This window comes from Channa argus, chromosome 6 (genome assembly GCF_033026475.1).
Source record: "Channa argus isolate prfri chromosome 6, Channa argus male v1.0, whole genome shotgun sequence".
In the NCBI taxonomy this organism is placed as follows: Eukaryota; Metazoa; Chordata; class Actinopteri; order Anabantiformes; family Channidae; genus Channa; species Channa argus.
The window spans coordinates 29170299-29190466 of NC_090202.1; the positions used below are offsets into that span (position 1 = coordinate 29170299).

At 42.4% G+C, this 20168-nt stretch overlaps 1 protein-coding gene across 7 annotated transcripts; it reads left to right on the forward strand.

Moving 5' to 3' along the window:
- The first annotated feature begins 1642 nt into the window (after positions 1–1642).
- On the forward strand, positions 1643–19981 carry abcc5 (ATP-binding cassette, sub-family C (CFTR/MRP), member 5). Of its 7 annotated transcripts, none has more exons than XM_067506180.1 (30): positions 1643–1791; positions 2441–2590; positions 5035–5129; positions 6472–6627; positions 6712–6856; positions 7140–7373; positions 7476–7649; positions 7834–7981; positions 8071–8219; positions 9308–9415; positions 9614–9777; positions 10259–10475; positions 10564–10635; positions 10745–10869; positions 11837–11909; positions 12998–13201; positions 13278–13421; positions 13569–13662; positions 13750–13919; positions 14648–14794; positions 15354–15483; positions 15565–15847; positions 15945–16131; positions 16568–16657; positions 16772–16961; positions 17049–17208; positions 17314–17392; positions 18064–18177; positions 18509–18673; positions 18791–19981. In XM_067506180.1, exons 2-30 carry the CDS (start codon positions 2501–2503, stop codon positions 18890–18892), a joined length of 4209 nt encoding a protein of 1402 aa, XP_067362281.1. In that variant the 5' UTR covers positions 1643–1791; positions 2441–2500; the 3' UTR covers positions 18893–19981. The 7 variants fall into 7 exon arrangements, with proteins under 7 accessions (XP_067362281.1, XP_067362284.1, XP_067362282.1 ...); XM_067506181.1 differs by having other exon boundaries at positions 1672–1808; XM_067506183.1 differs by lacking the exon at positions 18064–18177.
- Positions 19982–20168: the final 187 nt, after the last annotated feature.

Sequence of the window (20168 nt, forward strand, 5' to 3'; positions counted from 1 at the left end):
GATACCCAGCTATATTTATCTATGGAACCAGATGAAAAAAATCAGTTAATCAAGCTTCAAGCCTACAGGACATAAAAGCCTGGATGTCCCATAATTATTTAGTTCTAAACTAGGACAAAACTGAAGTCATAGTATTTGGACCCAAAATCTCAGAAATATGATGTCCAACCATATCGTTACTCTAGATGGCATAAGTCTGGCCTCCAGTACTACTACAAGGAACCTTGGAGTTATTTTTGACCAGGATTTGTCCTTTACCTCACATATAAAACAAATCTCCAGAACAGCCTTCTTCCACCTATAGAACATTGCCAAAATTAGGAACATCCTGTCTCAAAGTGATGCCGAAAAACTAGTCCATGCATTTGTTACTTCTAGATTGGACTACTGTAATTCCCTTCTTTCAGGATGTGCCAGTAACACCCTAAAGAACCTGCAATTAATCCAAAACACTGCAGCAAGGGTGCTGACTGTAACTAGCAAGAGAGATCATATTTCACCTTCACTAGCTTCTCTCCATTGGCTTCCCATTAAATTTAGAATAGAATTTAGAACCCTGCTTCTTACATATAAAGCTTTGAATGGTCAGGCTCCCTCATATATAGAAGACCTCATAGTTCATATCATCCCAGTAGACCACTTTGCTCTCAGAATGCAGGCCTACTTGTGGTTCCCAGAATTTCCAAAGGTAGAATGGGAGGCAGAGCCTTTAGCTATCAAGCTCCTCTCCTGTGGAACCAGCTCCCAGTTCAGATTCAGGAAGCAGACACCCTCTCTACTTTTAAGTCTAGGCTTAAAACCTTCCTCTTTCATGAAGCTGATACTTAGTTATAGTTATGCTGTTATAGGCTTAGACTGCTGGGGGACCCATCTCCTCCTCTCGCTCTCTCCTCTCACCCTATAGTTGTCACCAGTGTATGACATTAACTCTGTGTTTTCTCCCATAGTTGTCTTTCTCCTTCTCTGTCTCCCTCTCTCTGTCCCTTTCTGCAGGTGTCCCCGGCTTTGAAGCTGTGTGTTTTCCAGTGTGCAGCTACTGGTCCTACCAACTTGCCCAATGTTTTGTTGTCGCTCTTTTTCATTTCTCTCTTCACCCTGAGCCTGGTTCTGCTGGAGGTTTCTTCCGTTAAAGGGAATTTTTCCTGTCCACTGTCACCTAGGGCTTGCTTCAGGGGGAATTGTTGGGTTCTCTCTATACATCTTTATAGTCTTGACTATTCTGTAAAGAGCCTTGAGATGACTTTGTTGTTAATTGGCACTATATAAATGAAGTTGAATTGAATTGAATTGAATTGAACTGTATGATCCTATATCACAGCTCCACTATGCTTTCAGTTTTTAAAGAAACCCAATACATTCAGTTATTTATTATTTTATTTATATTTTGTGTTCTATATTTATGTTTGAGACAAACTAGTAACTAACTATTTCAAAAGTTACACAATATTTTCACACTATTATTTTATTGGATCTAATCCTAATTTGATAGAATTATGTTTATTGTGATTCAGAGAGAGCAAACGATAAAGAAAACACAAAGAACAAGTAAAAACAATCATGTTAAACTAGAGCTCCGAACAGCTGCGTGATTACGTCAGCACTGGCGTCATGAGATGCTGTGAAAGACAATAGGGATTCGGTTGATGGGGGTCACACTGCATTTCCCATGAACCCCTGCGCTGTCTCAGCTGCAGCAGCTTCACCGAGGTGGAGCAGTTTATCGAGAACTGCGGACCTGAAGGAGGACAAAAAGTCGGTCCCCACACCGCTAATACACAGACAAAAAGACAGGTGAGACAGATGGACAGGTGAGCTGATGCTTTTTGATTTTATTTCAGCGCACGAGGACAGTGTTCTATAACAACGGGTGCTTTTATTCTGAAGGAGTCTCGTTCTAAGAGATTATCCTATTATTGTAGGTTCTTTACTCCGCTTTTCTATCCCCTAAAGCCTGTAATACTAGTACCGAGCTGTTCTAAAGTATTTTTGTATTGAATTACTGCAGTGCTACAATGCAGCATCACTACAGTATTTTAATATTACTGCACTACAGTGCTGTGCTAGCATAGGCATAGCATAGTAGTACAGTAGAACAGCACTGCATACTATGCAGCTCATAGTAGTATTGTTGTATTACACAAATGAAGTTTGAATGTACTGCAGTGCTACAACAGAACTAAAATACTGTAGCGTACTTTTAAAGATATCCATATGTACCTCTGTGTGCAGTAATTACAGTATCCTTAAGCATATTTTGCAGCACTTCTGTAACATTATTTAGTTTTTCTTGTTGTGTACTTTGTGTACCTTTTAGTGAGTGTTTTCTTATTCTTTAGACAGTTGTTTTTACTATCTCTTGTGCTGTAGTGTTCCCTCTGCAGTACTCTTAGTATTGCAGTACATCAGTAAGTAGATATTCAGGTTATCTGTGCCTTCTCAGCTTGGACACAGTTTCAGTGGAGGAGGTCCAAGGACACAGCTCCATGTGGTGTGAAAGAAGATGAGAGAACGTGACTTTGGAGGGAGCGAGACGCAGTCTCTGCAGCCATCCCTCAGCGCTCTGCTGGGGTCAGAGGTCAAACTTCAACAGGTGAGATGTGCAGCTGTTTTAGTCTGGGTCCATGTCTGAGGTTTAGCTGAGTCTCATTCTAGTCGTCCTTTAGAATATATTTGCTAAGGGTTGCACAATGAATCTGACTTTTAACTGTCCCGTTCTAAAGTTTATGGTCCCACATTCAGTCCTTTTCCCTGTGTTCCACATTATAAAAATCGTGTCTTTCCTGGGCTTGGAAAACAGATCCACTTTCCACTGACACATTTTTGCTGCTACTGTTCATAGCCACCACAACCTTTTCAGTTTTTTTTACTGCTGGTGTTGGTCTCTTATCCATGTTTTCTCTCCACACATACTCGTTCTGTCTCAGCTTCATGATGCTCTAATTTCATTTCATTTGAATAAATAACAAAAAAAAAATATTTTCTATGATAAATACACATGCGAATCGGCTCTAGCTGGGCAGGTGTGTTTCCACTGCCGGTTCCTGGTACTTTTCTTTACCAGGAAAGTCCAGGAACTGTCACTCTGTAACTGTGGTTTGCATTTCCACAGCAGGGCTAAAACCTCAGTAAGCTTAATGAAATAATCATCATTGTACTTACATGTTGCTGAAATCTCTCACACCTCCATTCTGATTTGAGCAAAACAACCGACTGTAGTGCTTTTTAAAAAATGCTTTGCAGTTTTTAACAAGTCAGCAAAGTTCAGCACTGTAGGCCTCGCCCTGATAGTTCTGTTCTTTTTATTCAAAAAGCGGGCCTGGTGTTCCAGTGGTAGAGCATTGGGTTGAGATTGAGAAGGCCCTGGTCCCGTGCCTGGATAAAACGGGAGGGTTGCAGCAGGAAGTGCATCCGGTGTAAAAACGTATTCCAAATCAACATGTGAAACACATCCTTCTGTGGCGTCCCCCTAAGAAGAAAAACAGAAAGTCATTGATTTTTGGTCTTTGTATTCAAGAAACTAAAGAAAAGAAACCAGAAGAAGCGTCTCCCTGACATTAGCTGTTTATGTTATCAAAATACAGGTTCTGGTTGTGTTAAAATAATAATTTTATTTTTTCATAGTAACACACATCGCAAACATGAAACAGCTCCAGTAAATCTTAATATGACTGAATACATTTGTCAACTCATCAACACAGTCTGTGTGCTGGTTTAGATCCAATTAAATCTGTTTTTGTTGGGTTCACTTCATAACATCACAAGACAAACACACTGTGAGACATAAAACCTCAGTAACCTGTGTTCTTCCACACACTCATGGAATACCAATAGAACATGATGAGAACGTGATGGGAAAATGAAACACAAAACAAACATGATTTCAGAAGAAAAATAGGTGAAACAACTGAATGTGCTGCAGAAAGGAGAGAAAAAAGATTAAAATGAAACAGAAACTAAACAGCAGATTAAAATCAGATTAAATCAAGAGCAAATGAAGAGAAATGAAGAACAAAGTGAAGCTGCAGCCTCCTCAGCACAGCTTTGTTTACATAATGAAGCCCCGCCTGCTGCCGAATGCGGACATCAGATTGGCTGAGGCAATAAAGCTGAAGGGATGAAAGAAGCCAGATTGGCTAAGGCCGTATGAATGGAAGTAAAGTGTGTCAGCATCATGAGGCAGCAAACGTGAGGTTTGCACGTGCTCAGTAGCAGCTGGAGGCAACTATGAAACAGACAAACACACAAAGACACTTATAAAGCTGTGAGAACTCATAAATATAGTAATACATCTTGTTCCTTCGGGCAATAACTGTGTTTAACTGTTCTGTCTTATGTTGTATTTACTAATTTTATTTTATTTTTTTAATAAATTTTTTTGTTGTCATTATATGTAGGCAGTGGAAACATTACTATTTCTAGAACTGTCTCCATAAACCTCCCCAAGCATCTGACCTTGTTTTCCTCCCTGAGACATGGACAGGCCAGACCTGTTTCAGTGATGAAGCCGCTTTTCTGTCTCTCGCTGGACAGTTTGATGTGTTGATCTTGTTGTGTTGATCTCTAGATAAAACCCATCCTGTTTCTTCAGTGTGTTAAAGCCACACTGTCCTCCATTAGAAATCTTTAGTCCAGCTACGAAGTGACTCAGAGAAATTCCCTCTTTGCTCAGAATAACAGTCTGATGTTTCCTACTATTACAATGTATTGCTGGGAACTTGAGGCTCAGCTGGCTGCAGGTTGATTTACTGGAAAAACCTGAACTGACTGAACATGTGTTTCAGTGGAGAAAACCCAAAGAGACCTGAGCTTTGTACGCAAGAGGTAACATGGCCACTGATGCTGATTAGTGTCAGTTTGATTTCTGACCTCAATATACTTTCTGCTTCTTGGCTCTCATCAGACTCTCATCAATGTCTCTAAATAATTAAAATTACAGAGACACATCTTCTGCACATCTTCTTCTTGTTGTTGAGCTGCAGAAACTCTGGGACCAGTAAGACTCTGTTTATGGAGATACTGCGTTTGTGTGTTCAGTGTTCGCTGTGTCTTTGTGAGGACAAACCAGCTGGTTGCCATGGTAAAAAGCTGGAGGAGGGAATCCCAAGAAAACCAGGTGGAGAGGAGAACAGGTAAAACATTAACACTTGCTTTTTCCATTTAACTGACATAATGCACAGTGAGGTTCAGGAGGTAGAGCTCCTCCTGTCCACATCAAAGTAAGACAATGATTCCCAAGTTGCACATAAGTTATACATAAGTGCCTAAACCAAATGGCTTCAATTTTTGAATACAGTCTATCACAATGCCTTGGGGTTTATTACGGGTTGTAATCACGTAAAACATCACTGTAAACTGTAGGCCAATGCTGAGTAGCCTTCCTTGAGCATACAAAGGTATACCCACTGGATGATGCAGATTTATGGTTCCGTTATATTTATTCTCTCTTCTACAAAGAACCAAAAGCCATTATGCTTTGCGCGAAATTTATAGACTCACTGTTCCTCATGTTCGAACTGAAATAGGGAAGCAAGCATTTAGTTTTGCTGCCCCCTCTGCTTGGAATAATTTTCAAACAGAGCTAAAGACATCAGAACTCATCTCACTTGAAGCTGTTCTTTCCTTATCACCAAACAACGAGAATCAGTTGCACAGTGCTTGTGTTTATAAATTGTTACCTTGTCCTCAACTTCTGCACTGTGTAATAATAAACTGTAAAGCAATACCTAAATTATTATTTATTCTAACTTATTGTTTAATACCTACTTAAAATTGTATGAATTTTATTATGACATGTGCTGCTGACCTCTTGGCCAGGTCGCCCTTGTAAATGAGATCTCGATCTTAGTGGGTTCTATCTGGTTAAATAAAGGTTAAATAAAATGAATAACATTTTATTAAACCTCACCATCTGCAGACAGCAGAAGACAGCTTACTTCAGCACAGACCACACACAGGAGAACACCACTATTGTTACAGTTAATCGGTCTGCAGCAGCACAGAGGAGGCCACTGTAGAAAAAAAACAACGAGAAACAGTGTGTGGGGATCTAATTAGCTGCAAGTATGGTTGCACATTAAATCCGACCAAACTTTTTTATGTTGCCTTAGTTTTTTAGACAGAGGCTGGTTATCTGGTTGATGGTGCAGGTTTAGAAGAAATAGAACATTTGTACAAATCAGTAAACCCCTCACTCCATTGGACTGCTGATTACTGGGTGTTTTACCCCCTAATATTAAGAAGACAGGTGTTTTAAAAGTGGAGAAAACTCTCAGTTCACTTCAAACTGAAACAACCCTAATGGTGTGGAATACTGAACAAAGGTTAAATACTTGGCAATCCCAACCACCAAACAGTGAAGAAAACCTGTGGGGAATGTCTAACACCAGCCTAAATGAGATTTTAACCTGAACCATAAAACAGCCATCTGAACGTCCTCACAGTGTTTCACTGACACACATCTGTGTCCCTCAGGTGTGACCATCCAGTCGACAACGCAGGCCTTTTCTCCTTCATGACTTTTCATTGGCTGACTCCTCTGGCCATGCTTGCCCGTAGGAAAGGACGACTTCTACTGGACGACGTCTGGCCCTTATCACAGAGGGAGTGCTGCCGTGACAACAGCCTGAGGTGAAAACAATTTATTAATGTATCAGTAATAAGTCCTAGAGAACATGCAATCAGCATCTTGGTTCGGCTTCTTGTGGTCCGCAGGTTAGCGTCTCTGTGGGAAGAGGAGCAGAGGTCAAAGGGCAGCGAGGCGTCCCTGTGTTCAGTGGCTTGGTCTTTCTGTAGGACTCGTCTCCTCCTCTCCATCCTCTGCCTCACGGTCACACAGCTGGCTGGATTCAGTGGGCCAGTGAGTCAGGACCACTTAGATCAATAAAACCAGTTAGACCAAAGAGGGGCCATTAAGATCATAGAGATCAGTACCAGTATACCATGAGACCAGTATTAGTATGACCAGTCAAAGCAGTACTCGTAAGCCTAGTAATACAAGTTGTAAAAAAACAATGTGATCAGTAACACAAGTATAACCCATATGAACAGTCATACTGGTTTTCCAAGAAATGTACACCGAGTAAGACCTTAATGGCCAATAATATCAGTATACCCAGTAATAACCAATTGCTGTCCTCTAGGCATTTGTGGTGAAGCGTCTGTTGGAGTACACACAGCAGGAGAAGTCTGACCTGGGCTATGGTCTTCTGCTGGTCCTGGGTCTCCTCACCACTGAGCTGATCCGATCCTGGTCTCTGGCTTTGACCTGGGCTCTGAACTACAGAACTGGAACTAGGCTGAGGGGGGCCATCCTCAGTCTGGCCTTCAACAAGATCCTGCGGCTCCGCAGCATCAGGGACAAGTCCATGGGACAGGTACTGGGTCCAGTTTGGTTTTATATCATCTCAAAAATCGGATACTGTACAGAGATAATTTAGAAATGTAACACCACCTCCCCCTGCCCTCCTCCCCTCCAGCTGTTGAACATGTGCTCCAGTGATGGTCAAAGAATGTTTGAAGCAGCAGCAGTGGGCAGTCTGTTAGCAGGGGGCCCTCTGGTGGCTGTACTCGGTGTTGCCTACAACCTGTTTGTACTGGGACCAACATCTTTACTGGGATCAGCTGTCTTCATCCTCTTCTATCCATTCTTGGTCAGTACCAGTCTGCCGGTCTGTACACAAAGACAAAAAATGACTAGCAACATAGGCTAAAGAACTAAATGTAGATTGAATATTTGTTTTAAATAACTAAAACAAATACAAATAAGTCAAAAGAGATGCAGAACAACCACCATTGTTCTGATCAGGTTGACTTATGGTTTCATTTTCTGATCAGATGTTCAGTTCCAGGCTGACGGCATACTTCAGGAGGAAGGGCACAGCTGTGACTGACAGACGAGTGCAGAAGATGAACGAGATCCTCAGTTACATCAAGTTCATCAAAATGTACGCCTGGGTCAAAACCTTCTCACATGACGTCCGCCGTACGTAGACACCTGCTCACCTGGTGGCCTTGTCCCACGCACGTAACACAGGTACACACTGATGATTACAGCCATCTTTGTTCTCTCAGGTATCCGTGATGAGGAGCGCAAGATCCTTGAGCTCACAGGTTACTTTCAGAGCATCACAGTCGGTGTGGCTCCTATTGTTGTCGTTATTGCTAGTGTGGCAACGTTCTCCACCCACATGTTGCTAGGATACGACCTGACTGCTGCTCAGGTACCAAACCACACCTTTCACATCATGTCTGTTCTGTTTTTTCTGTCTGTTAAAATATCACTACAGCGTATTGACACCTATTACCACTGCAGCATGTTACAGCTAATTGATTACCACATCACAGTTCTCTATTTTGGCCTATTAGCATTGCAGCCAAGTTGCTACTGTTAAAGATATTTAGCAATTAGACATGACTGATCAATCTTTTCATTTAACTTTGGATAAGAAACCAAAGCAGTATGTTTAAAAAAATATCTATATTATGCATTCAACACACGTATTGTAGCATGCTGCTGCTAACAGGTACAGCTAACAAGCTAGCCTGGCTCTACGTGTGCCGTAAGCTTAATATTGGTTTCAGTTAACTGGCTGAATTTACCACGAACACCTGTAGTAACTGCTAGATAACAAACTCCAGCTAATAGACCTTATTCACACTTATGCATTTCTCAACCAAAAATAGCCAAGAACAGTAATTTTATTCGTTGACAGAGAAGTTGAAAACACTGCTGATATCCAGTTACCGTGTCACTGCAATGCACAGCGTTAAGTGGAAATAGGGTAATCCGTTCGCTAAGTACTTCCATTCTTTCTGAAAAGGATCTGTTGTTTAACTTTACTAATGCTTGTGTATTACTTCAATAGATTTGTTATAGTAACTTGCTAGTGTTTACCAGTCAGCACCACATAAGAGTGCAGCTAACCAGCCCGCATTGGTTCATTTCTTTTTATGCTTGTTATCAGTAGGTTACACCTAAGTGCCTAACCTTCCTAAGCAGCAGAGCCGGTTAACATCTTACTGCTCAAGGTGCAGCAGCCATCAAACCACATTTCTTTCAAATCTCTACTAATGTTCCTATAAACTGATCAACTGATTTAATGGATCCATCAAAATGTTTTAAAAGTGGAGCAACATTGAACACTGCTGCTGGACATGTATTCCCTGTTACGATTCAAGCATTGTTGTCATAAAACAATATGCTTAGAGGATTGAACTGTTTTTCTAGGTCCACAATGTAACATAAGGCATGAAATACTACATAACGCACAAGACATAATAAGAATATTTTTCCTGTCTTCATCTCCAGGCCTTCACTGTGGTCACAGTGTTTAATGCCATGACCTTTGCCCTGAAGGTCACTCCCTTCTCTGTAAAGTCTCTCTCGGAAGCATCAGTGGCCATGGAGCGATTCAAGGTCTGATGTCTGACTACATGCATCCTAAAATAGACTTAATGACACACTGAAATACCTACAGTATATACAGTACCTACCTATTGTTCTGTGTGCTTACATACAGCATCTACTTGCCATCTAACATCTTTCCTACCTACTAGCCTTTGGTCCTACCTTCCAACATTCTTTCCTTTGACTGGTCTGGCTCTGTCCCTACAGAGTCTTTTCCTGTTGCCAGAAATCGACAGTGTACGAGCATTACCTGATGATCCTCAGGTTGCTGTGGAGATGCATGGGGCCAGTCTAGCATGGGAGGGGGGTGGACAGAGCACTCAGCCCAGTCCATGTGTGCGCACAGCTAGCAGACTCCGACACCAGGTCAGGTAAACAGACTTATACTGTGTCCAACAAGTAATCAGCAGTTTTCACTGATTATTTAGTGCATACTGTAAAAGTACAATGGCTTAATCAGTGTCCCCTCAGCAGCTCTTTTGTGGTTTTTCTAGACTAGTGTGGTGAAGATGCAGCTAAACGAGAAGCCAAAGCATTCAGTTTAATTATCAGGCTGCATTTTGCTATGACCTGTGGTCATGAACCTTGGATAGTTAATGAAATTTGAAATACAAGAAAGTTCTAACACAAATGGTCTAAAGTAGTTTCCTGTGCAGGCTCCATTCAGCCTTAGACAGTGGGTAAAGAGCCAGTTGTGTTGTGGCCCTGACAACAGTTGTTTTAGAACAAAGACAACATCTAGAAATGTTCAGTCAACAGTAAGTTGGCCCCATCCAGGGACTGGTGCCTAAGATACAGTTTTACAAAGAGTCCCTGCTGTAGATTAGAGCCAAACTGTGGTATGATCTCCAGGTGCAGAGACAGGTCTGCGGCTCTACACAAGGACGAGGAACAGGAGGAGGTTACCGGCTCCCTGCTGAAAAGACGAGACGATGTAACATCAACCCAAGAAGAAGAAGAGGAGGAGGAAGAGGGAGAGGAGGGGTCCTGTCCTTCCCCTCTGTCTGTTCCTTCTGTATCCCCATGCCTTCAGAGCACCTTGCACTGCATCAACCTGAGCATCCAGCAGGTAAATTCAGGACTAGTTTTTGCCACATGTCTCTGGCTGAATACGAGAATGTCAGTGAACACTAACACCTGTCTGACTGTCTGTACAGGGGAAGCTGGTTGGTGTCTGTGGTAGTGTTGGCAGTGGGAAAACGTCACTGATATCTGCTGTCTTAGGACAGGTGATGCTACCTTCACTTTTGTTACAGCTTCTAGCTCTAGCTCCAACTTTCCTACTTTACTGTTTCCAGTGGGCCAGATGATATTGATTATTGATCCATGTATAAACAGATGACTTTGTTAGAAGGCAGTGTGGCCGTCAGGGGAAGGCTGGCCTACGTCGCTCAGCAGGCCTGGATCCTGAATGCAACGCTGAGAGACAACATCCTGTTTGGCCAGGAATATGAGGAGGACAGGTGAGAAGGCTACAAATACATTACCCCCTGGGCATTAGATGTTTTCTCTTCAGTGTGAACAAACAAAATCGGAATTCCTCGTGCCAGATCTGGAGCCACTATATATTTTTGTTATATAAATATTAAAAAATGACCCTTTTGGAAACGAATAAAGATATCAGTCACGGATCCTTCATCCTCCTTCTATGATGTGATTCACTGATGAGTTGGCTTAGAAAACATTCTAAGAACCGGAATCGATAAGCTGAATGGGAATTAATAAAATTCTAATGATAGCCAACTCATCAGTGAATCACATCAGAGAAGGAGGACAGAGGATCAGTTACTGATTTCTTTATTCTTTTTAAAAATTCACCCATTTATTAATGTCAAAACCAATTTTTATTTGACAAAGATTTATAGGATATAGGGAAATATTGAGTCTGAGCTGTTGTAGAAATTAATTAATTTAGCAGTTGTCAGTTGATTAGGTACTCCAAGCTTTTTGGTATCAGTAACTGTATAAAAGTTTTGTTTTGACAAAACCCAGTCCTTTCTCTGTCCAGGGAAAAATAGTGAAATTGTCTTAAACAGAAAAATTGCTAGCTTGACTTTCCGTGTCTGCAGAGTTTTTATTTGAGCCTCTACACAGCAAGGGCTGTACATGTTTTCCCCAACTTCATGCATGTTTGTCACATAGGCCTATAGGTGCCTCAATTTTTTATTAAAACCCACTTAAAAAATCCCAAACTATTGCTTTAAGAAGCTTTAATGTTCCTATTGACATCATTGTTTTTGTTCACATGTGGTTCATTGTTCAGTTAAATCTGAGCATTTGTTGCAGTTTAGCAGTCATGTCACTTATAGACATGATGCATCAACACAAAGCAATCTGAGTATTGCAGCTTGAGGACTGGAGGGGAGATCCTTGAAGCACTGTTCTGATCTTGAACTCATTGACTGACCTGGTGAAATTGTCTTTGTGCAGGTATCAGTCAGTGCTGAGTGCCTGCTGTCTGCGGCCAGACCTCGCCCTGCTACTCAATGCTGACCTGACTGAGGTGACGTCCTTTTTGTACCTTACTATAGACAGTGCTCTGTAGGTAGAGGTAGGGGCCTACACACCTGGGCAGTCACTTCTACAACATGTTGCTCTTTTACAAAATCCACTTTGCCCGTGCTCTTGGTATTTTGGTGTCCTGTGCAACAAAAAGGGGAGGAGAGGCACAACCAGATGGAATCTACAGGCCCTGCTCTTCAGTCCATCTCCACTTCCTGCACACAACTGAACGTCACCCACAGTAGGGAGGGGTATCAGGGGGTATATGGCTAATGACCTATATGAGACATAACTCAGAGGTCTTATCCACCTTAGGAACTTAACAGCCACCTGTAACTGAACTTTCCCTTTTGTCTGGAGGTTCATTTTTGACACTGTCCCGAACCACTTTGCAGATTAGCTCAAGTAGCAGGTGTTAAATCAAGATTATGTCAACATTATTCCACATTAGTCTGCTTCTGCATCGGTCCACAGGTAATTCTCCCACTGAGCATGCGTGGAGGCCAGAAAACCAAGAAGTATATACTGTTTCTCTTTGTGGTCTTAGTTCAGGTGAGAGTATTCTCCCAAAAAGTTTATAGTTGGGTCTTCCAACAAAACAGAAAAGAATCAGGGAAAAAACAAGTAGGTAGTGGCTGTATGAGCAAAATTCTCCAGGTTATGGGTCTGTAAGTTCCTGTGGTCGAAAAGTTTTAATGGACCTAAAGCATTTTTAACTCACTTAAGTAAGTTTACCTCAAAGTCTTCAGTACAATATTGTCAGATGGGGCAGAGTCAACTTTCAAATGCTAACCACGCTGTGGTCCCAAAGGTCCAAAAGTGGTAATTTGATAAGCTAGAGGTTCACCTCAACTTTCTACACAGAAACTGAAAACAACCCCAAAGAGACTCAAAGCCACTACAGAGAGACAACTGTTGTCTGAACTTGCTTGAGGTTTTTCTTCACCAAGCCACCAAGTTCCACCTTTGGTTTCCAAAGCAGGAGAGTTCATTGACTCTGTACAACGTTTAGTGTTTAACCTGTTTAAGCTGTTGGTAGCTCTAAGAAATTGCAGCGATCTGAAGGCATTTGTGTTTCTATCTTATCAGATTGGAGAACGTGGTGCCAACCTAAGTGGGGGGCAGCGCCAGCGAATCAGCTTGGCCCGTGCCCTGTACAGCAACCGGGACATTTACATCCTGGATGACCCACTGAGTGCCCTTGATGCCCATGTGGCCAACCACATCTTCCACAATGCCATCAAAAAGCAGCTTCGTCATAAGACCATTATCTTCGTCACCCACCAGCTGCAGGTGAACCCCGTAGCTACAGTGTGGAATATTTTACTGCAGTGTGGTTAGCTGGGTGATAACCTCTGTCTGTGTGCAGTACCTGGTCGACTGCGACGACATTATCCTGATGAGGGAGGGTAGTATCGAGGAGCAGGGTAACCATGACAACCTGATGAAACTGAACGGAGATTATGCTGCTATGTTCAACCATTTCCAGCTGGGAGACACACCATACGTTGAGGTACCTGTATGTCCTGTCTGTCACACTCTATGACTGACTGCCTTTCTCGTTCGCTTGACTGTCATGACATGACTGTCCTTTCATCTTCCTGTCTGTCTCTGACTAACTACTTGGCTGTCTTTCTGATAGTCTGTTTGTCTTCTCCAGGCTCCCAAAAGTAAAAAAGGTGGTTCTCAGAGGAAACCAGCAGACAGTAAACCAGGATCAGTGAAGACGAACGCACCTTTTGTGAAGGACAATGGTAAGACTGAGCTTCACCTCCCTTTATTTTACTGTGGTCTATGCTTCTTTCTACAGTTTTTCACTGTTTGGTCATGTGACATTGAAGGCGAGGAGCATCATTGTGGGGGCGTGGCATGGCCCGTCTTCCGGCTCTACATGGTGGCATGTGGTGGGGTGGCTTCCTGCCTGCTGATCCTGGCTCTGTTCGTTCTGAATGTGGGGAGTTTAGCATTCTGCAATTGGTGGCTTAGCTACTGGATCAACCAGGGCAGTGGGGTGAGTCACTTCTCTGCCTTTCGCCTCCTTCTGACATCATAACTCTTTTCAGCCTCCAATCCTCTACCTCCTCCTAACATTTACAAAGAGATGAAAAATAATTATAAAGATACAAAATGCAACTACATGAAGACTAAACATGACTGACTAGATATAAAATGACCATAAAGGGACTCCACTTGACTGGGAAGATACTCTGCTCTTACAAAATTACATAAAGCAACTTAAAAGAGATAAAAAGACAAAATGGAAAATGACCATAGAGAGACATGAATTGAGAGAAACAGACCCAAAACTACAGAGAATCAAGGTGACAACAGACAAAGCAATCAAAGAGACTCAGAGCTACTACAGAGAGACTCAGAAGGACTACAAGGAGACTCGAAAGAGACTGAAATTTATTTAAAAGAGACTTGGACTCTTTGTTGTAAAAAGAGGAAATTACACTAAAGAGGCTCAACAAATAGCAGATAGTAAAAAGAGGCAAACACTTGCTATAAAGAGAGTTAAAGTGATTATTGAGGGAGAAGCATTAAGAGACATAATGTGACAGCAAAGAGAAAATCACAATTAGGACACACAACTACTACTGTTTCTGGGGTTTTGTGTCTCTTTCGGGCCGCTGACCCTATATAGAAGGCTGGGGGTCTGACTCCTTTCGTTCCATAATCCACCTGTGGTGCCTCCCGCTGAGTCCTTTTTTCTCCTGTCTGTCCCTCTTCTTCTAGAACACCACTGTGCACCAAGGAAACGGCTCAGCAAAGAGCATCAGCATGAAGGACAATCCCATGATGCAATACTACGCCACCATCTACACCTCCTCCATGGGAGTCATGCTGTTGTTCAAACTCATAAGAGGCATTGCCTTCGTCAAGGTGAGGACACCATCCACTGTCCTGGTGTCTTCAGGGATATCCTGACACAATCTGGTGTCCATTAGTAGCGAATATGAGACAATAGATCAACATTAAAGCCTTTATTTCTGACAGTTGTTTACATCTGGATCTGATACGCAACTTAAAAGACTGCACCTTTAGTTTAAACGCTCCATTTTTTCATGTGAGCAAAAGTATTGGAACGGTTCCAATAAAGGTTCCAATACTTTTGGAGGGGAGTGTGTATGGTTACATTCTGAGCTGAACAATACAGAACAATGTTGCACAGTTTTTAAATTAAACTACTGACGATACTAGGGTTCTGTTTTTGGCCCAGATCCTGGTTCACATTCTTTCATACCAATTATCAGTCTGCAATCATTTACTGTAGGTCAAAACACTGAGATCTGTATCAGCTTAAAAAGCCTCTGATTTTCAACTTTAGATGAGCTTTTTGGTTCCAGATCCAAATTACCACTTCGGTTGCCACATGCACTGATACCTCCTAACCTGAAGACCCTCTCTGTTGAATGTTTTTATCTCATCATCCATTTTATAGGGAACACTGCAAGGCTCCTCAAAGCTTCATGATGAGCTTTTCCACAAGATCCTTCGTTGCCCCATGAAATTCTTTGACACAACTCCAACTGGACGAATCCTCAATCGGTTTTCAAAGGACATGGATGAAGGTGAAACACAAGACCTCAGCCCCTCACTCAATCACAGAATTTTTCAGATCCATTAGTTATGCCTGCTTTATTTTCCTCCAGTTGACACCCGTCTGCCATTCCAGGCTGAAATGCTCATCCAAAATGTGATCTTGGTCTTCTTCTGCCTCTGCGTCATCAGCTGTGTTTTTCCATGGTTCTTGGTGGCTGTGGGTCCTTTGGTTCTGCTCTTTGCAGCTCTTCACAGCGCCTCTAGAGTTTTTATCCGGGAGTTAAAGCGTCTGGACAATGTGACAATGTCGCCGTTTATATCTCACATCACCTCGAGCATCCAGGGTCTGACCACGCTACAAGCCTACGACCGGGGCCAGGACTTTCTCAACAGGTCAGGATTAAAAACATAAAATGTAGAGACCTATGTAAATTCCAGGATATGGTAAGGACCTGAACACTGTACTCACACTAGATGTTTTTATATATAGGTACCATGTTCTACTGGACCAGAACCAGGCTCCATTCTACTTGTTCAGCTGTGCGATGCGCTGGCTGGCAGTGCGTCTGGATGTCATCAGCGTGGCTCTGATCAGCATCACTGCCCTGATGATGGTCCTGATGCATGGACACATCCGACCCGCATACGCTGGACTCGCTATCTCTTATGCTGTGCAGGTAATTATAGAGAGTCGGTGGAGATTCTCAGCATCAAGATTGAGGTTTTTCTAATGGTTAAACTTGATTGAGGTTGTTAAACATAATTTACATTTTCAAGTCTTCTTCACTTCTAACGGACTGAGAGGAACGTGTGGATATTTGGGTACCAATAGCTAGAAAAGCTCTATATAAGTGAAGACCATTTACCATTTAATGTATGGTTGGACTACGAGTGAAGGTGTGAATGGTTGTTAAGCCAGTTAAGAAGGGGCTGCATTGTAAGTGGCTGGTAATTGGTGTTGTAGACCACTTCCTCTTTGAAGGTGGTCTAGATCAGAGCTTATGAGATGAAACATCTTTAAGAACCTCAGCAAGTCCTCAGGCACATACACACTGTAATATGTGTAAAGACAACTGTAAGACGGTAACAACATGGCTATTTCCATTCCTTCAGTTAACAGGCTTGTTCCAGTTCACAGTGCGTTTGGCCTCTGAAACTGAAGCTCGTTTCACTTCTGTGGAGAGAATCCACTACTACATTCAGGTACTGTGAATAGGCTCTGCTGGTTACAGTGGTCCTCTGTTGCCTTACAGAACAACTTAGAATCAGTTTAGTCAGGCAGAATTGTCATAATTACTTGCTCCATCTGGCTTTCAGTCTCTGTCTCAGGAGGCCCCGGCCCGGGTCAAAGGTCGGGCCCCTCCCTCTGACTGGCCCCAGCAGGGGGAGCTTGTGTTCAAAGAGGTGGACATGAGGTACCAGGAGAATCTCCCTCTGGTCCTGAATAAGGTCTCCTGCACCATTCGACCGAAGGAGAAGGTTGGCATTGTGGGCAGAACCGGATCAGGTAGGACTTGGTCTTTCTCTGAGACACGTGGACTGTCTTCTTGTCCTACTCTCTGCCTGCTCTCATTTTCTGCCTGTCCCCCCACAGGGAAGTCATCTCTGGGTGTAGTCCTGTTCCGGCTGGTGGAGCGCTGTGGAGGATCGATCCTGATTGATGGTATCGACATCAGTGATATCGGACTGGCTGACCTCCGCAGCAAGCTGTCCATCATCCCCCAGGATCCAGTCCTGTTCAGCGGGACAGTGAGGTAGGACTTCTGGGACAGTCTGGCACACATCAGATGCCCATCTCATATTTACAGCTTCTAACTATGGGAATATTTAGAAAAAGATCATTTCATGTGTGTTTCCAGGACTAATCTGGACCCTTTTAATCAGTACACCGAGGAGCAGATCTGGGACGCTCTCGAGAGGAGTCACATGAAGGAGTGTGTAAGTATGGTTACAGTCCATTTAGCATGGTGTGTCTTGGTCTCTGTGCATCCTAAAACGTCTTAAAAAGCCTTAAAACCCTTGAATTTGATATGCAAAGGTGGATTTAAGGTTTTCTTGCTCACATGGCTAAAAGTATTTACTATTAAAAAAGAATTCAGTTGTTTGAATTAGTCTTCTGTGTGTTCAGCCCAGTTCTGCATGCTCCCACCTGCTCCCCTAGTTTTTCCTGTACTTAATAGGATTCAGAAAGCACAAATATTATCACTGAAGCTAATGTTAAGCTAAAGACAAACATAATTTCAGAGAATAGGCAGCGTGTAGTTCTCTCCACTGTTGTGGACAGCTGCCTGTCCTGCCTAACATCCTTCTTCTTAGGGTGATGCAGTGAAGACACATAGGAGATCTCAGTTATCTCACATCTCAGGTGTAACCACAGAGGCTGTAACACACACAGTGAGCTCACACAACACTCACTCACACAAAAATCACTACAACGTTAACGTTTTAGCAGCTTTCAGCTCACATTATAAACTACGCGTTGATAGCAAATCACAGCTTAAGAAAAAAATAATCCTTGGATTCTTCTCTTTAAGGTTTATGTAAGACTTTGTTTTCAACTATTTTAGTGCATACATGTCAGACTGATGTCCTGTTTAACTGTCCGCTAGGTGTCCCAGCTGCCCCTTAAGTTGGATTCAGAGGTGGTGGAAAATGGAGAAAATTTCTCAGTGGGGGAGAGACAGATGCTGTGTGTCGCCAGAGCTCTGCTCAGGCAGTGCAAGGTGAGAAAGACACGGTTAGGAGAGACGACACAGAGTGACATGTCAGAGAGACAGGTCAGAGATCGGTCATAGAGAAAGAGACATGTCAAAGAGAAACAGAGGGAGACGGGTCATAGAGACACGAGTCAGAGAGAGATTTTGAACTAAATGTTATTCACACCAGTTCTTAAAAACAAGCACTTCACCTGGAAATTTTTACTGTAGCAGACACGAAAAATAAAAACAGGCAGAAAACTAAAATCAAACAGAGTCGCCCCCAGCATGCACTCCTACACACAGGTCAGGATCCCCACTTGGATTCTGTCATCTGATTGGCTGGTTCTGGTTTCAGATTCTGATTCTGGATGAAGCGACAGCAGCCATGGACCCTGAGACAGATGCTCTGATACAGGAGACCATCAGGACCTCTTTCCAGGACTGCACCACCCTCACCGTCGCCCATCGCCTCCACACCGTGCTGGCCTCCAACCGTATCATGGTGCTGAACCGGGGACAGGTACGCTCTGAGAAGTCGGTTGTTCTTAGTCCTGAATTCATTAACATGGTAACAGATTGATTTAAGACTTCACTGGAGAACGGGTGAGTAAAGTCTTCTTGGTTGTGATTTGTTAAGGTGGCGGAGTTTGACGAGCCATCTAAGCTGCTGGCCAATGAGAACTCACGTCTGTGCTCAATGTTGGCCGCCGTGGAAAACAAGGTGTCTGTGCGAGGATGAAGACGAGGATGAAGGCCCCAGTTATCCCAGTAAAATCAGTAGAGACTCACAGAAACTAAAGGTGCTGTTTCTGTCCCCGTACTGTAAATGTGAGGAACTGATCTGAGACCTGCTCAGTCTTTCCAATTTTTGATGTCTCATCATCATCTCTTCTGTACTGTTGCATTTTTGCAACATGAAGACATTTTTCTGTTGTTATGACCTGATATAAACCAGGTCTGTGCTCTTTATTATAACTGTTGTTTATTATTAAAAGTTTATTTCATCATGGTGAACCTAGTGTGAGTTGCTGTCAGTTACTGTTTGACTGTTAAGTGAGGAGTTAAAGGACGATTTACTGCTAAAATCTAACTCTAATAAGTGGTTATTTAGTCCAGAGTTATTTGGTTTTTGCAATTTATGGATTGTTACAGACTCAGTTTGTTGGTGACTGACAAACAGTTAACTGTGATGTGTGTCCTTATAAATAAATCATACTCTGAGAATAAAGTGGGAATATTCCTACAATAGTCTCACAATATTATCTAACTCAGACTATTCCAACTTTAATTTCAACTTTGTGTTGTTTATTTTATTATTGTGACACTGAAACCTGTCACACATCGGTATATCTTCTAGTGGACATGAAGATATTTAGCAGGAGACATGTAAACTGATGTCCTGAAGCTGCTGAGAAACATTTGGAGGCTTGGTCGTTTGCGGAAAAGCTGTTTTAACTTGTGCCATTTTTTCCAGTCAGAGTTCAGAGCCATGGATGTTTGTGTCTGGTGATGGGAGGTGGTTTTGGATTGAAGGTGAATCCTGGAGGAGATGTTTAAAATGTGACGGTTCTTCAGTCTGTGAACTGCTGTTTGTTCTCTTCTCAGTGTGTTTTTAATTTGAGTGTTGCTGCTGATGTTACACTGTAAAAACCTTTTGTCCTTTATGACATCATGTCATCATGAAAATGTACAGACCAGTTGTGCTGCTTCAGGATGTCTACTTTCAACCTGTTGTGTTTAACCAGGCATTTATTCCAGTTGGGAGATGGAATAACCGTCAGTTTCTCTGTCACCAAAATAAAAGCCTAGTTGTGAAAAAAGAACAGAATCATCCTTTAACATTATTTTGGATCATCATTGAACATACAGCCTTGTAGAAAACACCTATGTGTCTGCTGTATTTTTCTAACAACCTTATAGCATGACTTGATAATTGACTCGTAACAGGGGGGTAATATCTCAATAAAGCTATTTTAGAATGAAAAGTTTGTGTTACTTCATGTTGTTGTTGCCCT